Here is a 7,500-nt window from a genome sequence, read left to right on the forward strand (position 1 = left end):
CCCCAAACACACCCCTAACCCCCAAACACACCCCTACCCCCCACACACACCCCTACCCCCAAACACACCCCTACCCCCCACACACCCCTACCCCCCAAACACACCCCTACCCCCAAACACACCCCTACCCCCCAAACACACCCCTACCCCCAAACACACCCCTACCCCCAAACACACCCCTAACCCCCACACACCCCTACCCCCCAAACACACCCCTACCCCCCAAACACACCCCTACCCCCAAACACACCCCTACCCCCAAACACACCCCTACCCCCCAAACACACCCCTACCCCCCAAACACACCCCTACCCCCAAACACACCCCTACCCCCAAACACACCCCTACCCCCAAACACACCCCTACCCCCCAAACACACCCCTACCCCCAAACACACCCCTACCCCCCAACACACCCCTACCCCCAAACACACCCCTAACCCCCACACACCCCTACCCCCCAAACACACCCCTACCCCCCAAACACACCCCTACCCCCCAAACACACAACTACCCCCCAAACACACAACTACCCCCCAAACACACCCCTACCCCCAAACACACAACTTCAACCAACCACCATGACTGATAAAACCAAGACCAAGTCCTTTACCAAGCACAAATGACAGTGTAGCACCGGACGGTCTCTGGTAGAATCTCTTCACCAGAACCCATCTCCCCTTTGGACGACCAAATCAGTATTGTTGCCAGACTGAGTTTCCTACCGTGTTTTAATACCTCTCGTTTTCACTTCTGTAGGTTTTCTTCTTTTGGGGCTGATTTGTCACGGAAATAACAGATATATTTTGCTTCTTTACGTCCTCTGCTTTGTTTTACTGTATGCCTACCTGTCTTGATTTGATTCAGCCAAGTATGTACTTGTAACTCCGCCCTCCCTCACAGGGTGTTGCCTTGTCCGCGTACGGTCTGGTGAAACCACACTATGCCTGTAGCAGGACGCGTTCCTTCTCTTCTTACTCAAACGGATGATCCCGCTGGACGTGGCGGCCTCGGCCCACCCGCTCTGGTGACACGCATGACGCCACCGCCACATCAGAGTCCCGCCCACTGCCTGTCTCTGAACCATGCTTGACTTCCAGGTTCTTCCTTGATCCCAGTCAAAGTGTAGCAATAATGCAGCTTGATCCTTCAGCTGGACCACCCCCCCCCGCATGCAGAAGTGGGCTGACCCGCCTGGTGCCGTGACAGCATGCCTATAGCCACTAACACAGGCCTGTGTTTCCTGTGCAACTGAAGCATGTTCATACTAAGGTGTTTAATTTTGTGCTGTTTTTTCAGTGTGGTTCATGGCATCGTAAAACCTGCCGTTTTTGGCCTGCTTGTTGTGTAAGAGATATTTTCTAGAAAGATCACGTTCTTTGGTGTACGATTTTTAGATTCATTCAACGGCTGTGGATAGGGAGAGCAGTTTTTTCACTCATAACTCCCTCCCACCCACACACACACACGCAAACACACACACACACACATGCATGAGTGTAAGGGCCGTTAGCCTGGGCCCAACAGCGAGCACATGACGTCTGCTCTGGCCAGCATGCATACGGCAAGGGACAGCCGCGTTGTTTTACGTGAAGGTGCGTGTTGGCGTGCGTTCTCTATATGAGCGCTGTGGTGACAGGACAGGACACGAGGGCATTTCAGGACAGCAGGAAGACGTGACGGGGGGAGTCTACTCTCCAGTAGTCCAGACAACAAGTGGCTGGTTTTTAAATGTGCCAACCTATTTTCACAAACATATCAGTCGGCGGCGATCTGTTTACAGCACAGACGTTTCTGTGACTGCAGGTTCAGCTGACTTTTATTTCCTTGTTAAATGCCTGTATTTTTACAGTTTAACCTGTCACTTTTGTAACTCTGATGTTGGAAAGTCATTCGATTTTTGGAAAACCATAACCTTATCGACATAACTCTCAAGGTGATCCTGCATACTGTATCATATTGTTTATTCTTAAGTCACATCTCCATGTTTTCCATTTCTAAGAGATAAGAGTGCAGATGTATATACCCTTGCTTTTAACAGTCACCAGCTGAGAAGAGGGGTTCTATATTATATATTTCCTGTGAATTCAATATTTTCATACAGTATATGACACAGGTCTGAAATGTTACATGTAGGTATCACTGTACAGTATATTATAGAAAGACCTCAGTCTTTTACAGACAGAAGATTACCCTGAAATATTTGATATTTGTTCTTTTGTTGAAATGTATTGATCAAGATTTTTTCTTTTTTGTGAATGTGCATTTTCTTCTGGAAGTATTTTATACTGAGTGTTTCCACCACTATGATATGAACAATATACAGTCATAAACACAGGGACTTGTTTCTCCTTGACCATTTATGGTACTTCCTGTGTGTTTGCTGTTACTGTGCTAGTCTACGTGTGCATACTGTACTTGTTTTCCTGTGCTATCAAAGTTGGTCGGTTATTGCCTATTGACTGTGGTGAGGTCACCAAATGAAGCGTCATGAAGTTATGTAACCCTGGTTCCAGTAAACAGGCCGGTGGAGGAAAAGCAGCAGCACGAGGGGCGATGACGTCATCAGGGGGCTCTCTAGTTTCAGGGTGGATGATGTTATTGTGTATGTAACCTAATTGAATTGGTTAAAGGACTATTTTGGTATTTAGCATTACAAGCTTGGTAAAAGGACTATTTTGGTATTTAGTATTATAAGCCCTGCTAAAAGGTTATTTACGATCATATACTGTACAATGGTCCATATCAACATTTTGACAAACTCTAGATATTAGTGTTCATTCCTCATGTCACTGCTAAGTACACAATGGATCTCTATGGGCATAATTAATATCCTCCAAAAAACACCAGAAACTCTGATTTTCAAAGACAGGAAACTCACGTACTCAAGTAGTCTGGGGTCCATTGATGTTCTGGCATGTAAAAAAAAACACATAGCAAAGTATGCTACTTATTGGGTTGTATTGATCATTTTATTAAATCCAATGACTTGTATAGACACCAAATCCAGAGATGTTTAGATTCAGCTGCAGGCGGAAACTGGAAACCTAGTTCTGAAATGTTTTGGATAGTTTGTAGTTTTCTGTTGCTCACTTGTCTTATGCGGTGAACACGGTGAGTTTCCTGTCTTGATTATGTTTTTCGAAGGATATTCTATATGCCCATAGAGATCCATGGAGCCCATAGAGATCCATTTTGTTGATATATATGATCCTAAATAACCTTATAAAGGGCTTATGATGCTAAACCAAACTAGGCAGTGGTGTGTGGAGTGAGATTAGACAGTTGAAAGTAACTGAGTTGAATTGGTTGAACTTGCTCCTCAGTATTAATACCACCCACCCGCGCCATCAAATCACTAGCATTTCAGTGGCATTAAGTATTTATGAGAGCTGGTGAAGTCAGAGAGACCCCAGATTGAACCCAGCATGGGCAAGTGAGGGCGGAAGCGATATTGACGAGCGACACGGTGACACTTGTGACATACATCAGTCCCAGGGCTACATGACTGGAACACACTGGACCTATTTCACCTCTATTGCAAATGGGAAACAATTTCTGGACCTGTGTAAACATTGATCCACCTACTGTACCTGTGTTTGGTTCTGCCCAGGGGTCACTGGCCCTGCGGACCAAGAGGTTAGTGACAGTTAGTGAAACAAATGGCACTATGAGAGAGTAACTAACGTGCCACTGACAGGGGGTTAGAGGTTGACCTGGTGACACTGACAGGGGGGTTAGAGGCTGGCCTGGTGACAGTGACAGGGGGTTAGAGGCTGGCCTGGTGACAGTGACATGGGGGTTAGAGGCTGGCCTGGTGACAGTGACATGGGGGTTAGAGGCTGGCCTGGTGACAGTGACAGGAGGGTTAGAGGCTGGCCTGGTGACAGTGACAGGAGGGTTAGAGGCTGGCCTGGTGACACTGACAGGGGGTTAGAGGCTGGCCTGGTGACAGTGACAGGGGGGTTAGAGGCTGGCCTGGTGACAGTGACAGGGGGTTAGAGGCTGGCCTGGTGACAGTGACAGGGGGGTTAGAGGCTGGCCTGGTGACACTGACAGGGGGGTTAGAGGCTGGCCTGGTGACAGTGACAGGGGGGTTAGAGGTTGACCTGGTGACACTGACAGGGGGGTTAGAGGCTGGCCTGGTGACAGTGACAGGGGGGTTAGAGGCTGGCCTGGTGACACTGACAGGGGGGTTAGAGGCTGGCCTGGTGACAGTGACAGGGGGGTTAGAGGCTGGCCTGGTGACAGTGACAGGGGGTTAGAGGCTGGCCTGGTGACACTGACAGGGTTTTAGAGGCTGGCCTGGTGACAGTGACAGGGGGGTTAGAGGCTGGCCTGGTGACACTGACAGGGGGGTTAGAGGCTGGCCTGGTGACATTGACAGGGAGGTTAGAGGCTGGCCTGGTGACATTGACAGGGGGTTAGAGGCTGGCCTGGTGACATTGACAGGGAGGTTAGAGGCTGGCCTGGTGACACTGACAGGGAGGTTAGAGGCTGGCCTGGTGACACTGTCAGTGGGTTAGAGGCTGGCCTGGTGACATTGACAGGGGGGTTAGAGGCTGGCCTGGTGACACTGACAGGGGGGTTAGAGGCTGGCCTGGTGACACTGACAGGGGGGTTAGAGGCTGGCCTGGTGACACTGACAGGGGGGTTAGAGGCTGGCCTGGTGACACTGACAGGGGGTTAGAGGCTGGCCTGGTGACACTTACAGGGGGGTTAGAGGCTGGCCTGGCGTGCTCTGCTGGGTTCCGCTCCCCCCCCCCTCTCCCCCGGCCAGCAGATCCTGGCCCACAAGAATAGAGAGAGGGAGCGAGAACAAAACAAACGGGGGTCTTATTGTGTGTGTTTGTGTGTGTTTGTGTGTGTTTGTGTGTGAGCGGAGAGCTGAGGGGATGTTTCAAGTCCTGTCACAGGAAGAGGCTATTTCCAAACATTCATCAGAGATTCTGAATGTTTGTTTTTGTGTGTGTGTGCGCTCGCGCGTGTGTGTGTGTGCATGTCTATGCATCAGTGTGTGAACTTTGAAATATAAATACTGGTCGTGAATATGGGACAATAATATTTTGAAACTCTTAGATGGGGGTTGAATTACTGTTAGTTTTGTGTGTGTGTGTGTGTGTGTGTGTGTGTGTGTGTGTGTGTGTGCGTGCGTGCCTGTGGGTGAGTGAGAGAGCGGGGGGCGGGGGTGGGGTAGGGTGTTATATGAGGATGCACAAATGTGATATGGGAGATGGTTGTCATGGTGATAAGACCATAACATCACCTGACCTGACAGCATCAAAGGCTCTTGTTTTTCAAAGAGTAAAATACTGTAATAAACAATCCTACTGAGCAGGATTACACACACACACACACACACACACACACACACACACACACACACACACATGCACACGCACACGCACGCACGCACACACAGATAATGCCCTAATCATGTCCATGCACTTTATCTTGGGTGTAAATACAGTAGGTGTGTGTGTGTGTGTTTTTCTGTGTGTTTAATATACCTTTGTGTGTTGTGTTGTGTGTGTGTACGTGTGTTTCTGTGTGTTTAATATACCTTTGTGTGTTGTGTTGTGTGTGTGTGTGTGTGTGTGTATGTGTGTTTCTGTGTGTTTAATATACCTTTGTGTGTGTGTGTGTGTGTGTATGTGTGTTTCTGTGTGTATAATATACCTTTGTGTGTTGTGTTGTGTGTGTGTACGTGTGTTTCTGTGTGTTTAATATACCTTTGTGTGTTGTGTTGTGTGTGTGTGTGTATGTGTGTTTCTGTGTGTTTAATATACCTTTGTGTGTGTGTGTGTGTGTGTGTGTGCGTGCGTGCGTCTGCGTGCGTGGGTTTACCACCTGCTGAGCGGATACAATCACAAACAGTCATATGCTGGGAACGCCAAGGTCAACACTAGAAAGTTGGAGTTCCAGAATAAACATTCAGAACATGGGAGATAAACAGGCGGAAGTCAGGCCATAAGCACACGGGGGGGTTTATCACAGGTCACTGTACCGCCTCATGCTGGCTGAGGGAGGAGCTGGTGTAGGACACGCCCTCAGAGTGAGAGGGGGGGGTAGGCCACCTTTGCAGTGGCTCATGATGCAAAGCCTGTTGGGTTAATGATCATTGAATCCCCCCCCCCCCCCCCACTCCCCACCTCCTTCCTCCCCCGCTTACCCCATGACCCAGTGTGTCATAACATCACAACATCATAACATCCCTTACTGTAAAGGCCGAGGAATCTGGACACCGTAGCGTGGGAGGAAAACATACCGGGTGGATTGCCCAAGAGAGTGTGTACGTGTTTCGCGACCTTGTGTGTGTGTGTGCGTGTGTGTGTTCACATAACAGAGACAAAACAAGCAGAGGACTTAGAGTCCAGAATCAAATACTGCTGTTACGTCTGCGACACGTACCTGAGAACAAACAGAGGGTTCTCTCTCCATCCGGATCTCCAGCTCCTCCGGTTCCACGTCTGCTCTTCAGGCTCGACCCGGCTTCGGTGGAACCCACTAGAACCGATGATGGTGATGCGAGTGCCCAACACACACTGGCACACGTGCCATACCTCATGTACACAAACAAACACACGCAAACAAGTTCAAGTTCAAGTTTCAACTGTATTTGTTTCAGGTTTGCCGTGAGGGTTCAGTCAGTAGGCCTACACTATGGGAGAGGAGCAGTTTACCATGTGTCCCAGTCCAAGTCTCACACTCCATTGTTACAGTGCAAAGTAAACACACACGTCCTAGCATACCTCCAGAAGTAGAGGCCTGTTAAAAAGGCTTTCGGAGTTGACAAGCAGCCCGGCTTCAGTCCGCCGTGTGTCCTGACGTGCTGTCCCTCGAAGACAGATCGCTGTGACATGCTGTCCCTCAAAGCCAGATCTCTGTGACACGCTGTCCCTCAAAGCCAGATCGCTGTGACATGCTGTCCCTCAAAGCCAGATCTCTGTGATGCAACAGAAACTCCATCCAGTCCTCAGGTTGTAAACAATTTGGGTTTTGAGTGTCATCGTCTTCCTGGTGAACAGTATGTTTTTGTATAACGTAGGAGTGGAGGTTAATGAACTCCAACTAGGCTGGATTGTGTAAGAGCGCTATGAACCACACTAACCCCGCGTCCATCTGCTCCTCCGGTGCCGTCAGCAGGAGCGCAGCTGGCTCATTGGTGGAATCAGACTCGGGGCGCACCAGCAGATGGAATGCGACTGTCTTTTGCAAAATACCATTCCAAGGACATGTTGTTCAGATTAAAGTGACCTGGTAGGTCAGAGTCAGAAGGTAAACAGGTGTGAACGCAGGGGCGGAGTCACAGAATGCCTCCTTGATCCAATTTTTGGGGGGCGTGACTTTAGAGATATGGGGCTAGTGTTAGCGAAAACATCTTGATCCTTCAAGACTTTGACAAATTATGTTAGGTCTGGAGGGGGGGATGCGACTGAGAAGCAACAATGTCTGGTCTGTAGAGTTGGATGGGAAAAAAACCTCCTCAGCCTCTGTGTCC

General features: G+C 49.2%; 1 protein-coding gene across 3 annotated transcripts in view; it reads right to left on the reverse strand.

The window, feature by feature from the left end:
• The window catches only part of LOC311314468 (uncharacterized protein), a 50,267-nt gene extending 43,272 nt beyond the window's left edge, over positions 1 to 6,995 (reverse strand). The window contains exons 1-4 of one of the 3 annotated variants that reach the window (XR_014630637.1): positions 6,752 to 6,995; positions 6,411 to 6,562; positions 4,712 to 4,785; positions 3,593 to 3,624 (exon numbers count right to left, since the gene is read on the reverse strand). Coding sequence is in view for 1 of the 3 variants with exons in the window: in XM_084444835.1 (XP_084300961.1) it covers positions 3,593 to 3,624; positions 6,411 to 6,562; positions 6,752 to 6,861 (294 nt within the window). In the remaining 2 variants the exon portion in view is untranslated. The remainder of the gene's footprint in view (positions 1 to 3,592; positions 3,625 to 4,711; positions 4,786 to 6,410; positions 6,563 to 6,751) is intronic. The other 2 variants (XM_084444835.1, XR_014630636.1) reach the window with 2 other exon arrangements.
• Positions 6,996 to 7,500: the final 505 nt, after the last annotated feature.

This window comes from Borostomias antarcticus (assembly GCF_949987555.1).
Source record: "Borostomias antarcticus genome assembly, chromosome: 10".
Lineage (NCBI taxonomy): Eukaryota > Metazoa > Chordata > Actinopteri > Stomiiformes > Stomiidae > Borostomias > Borostomias antarcticus.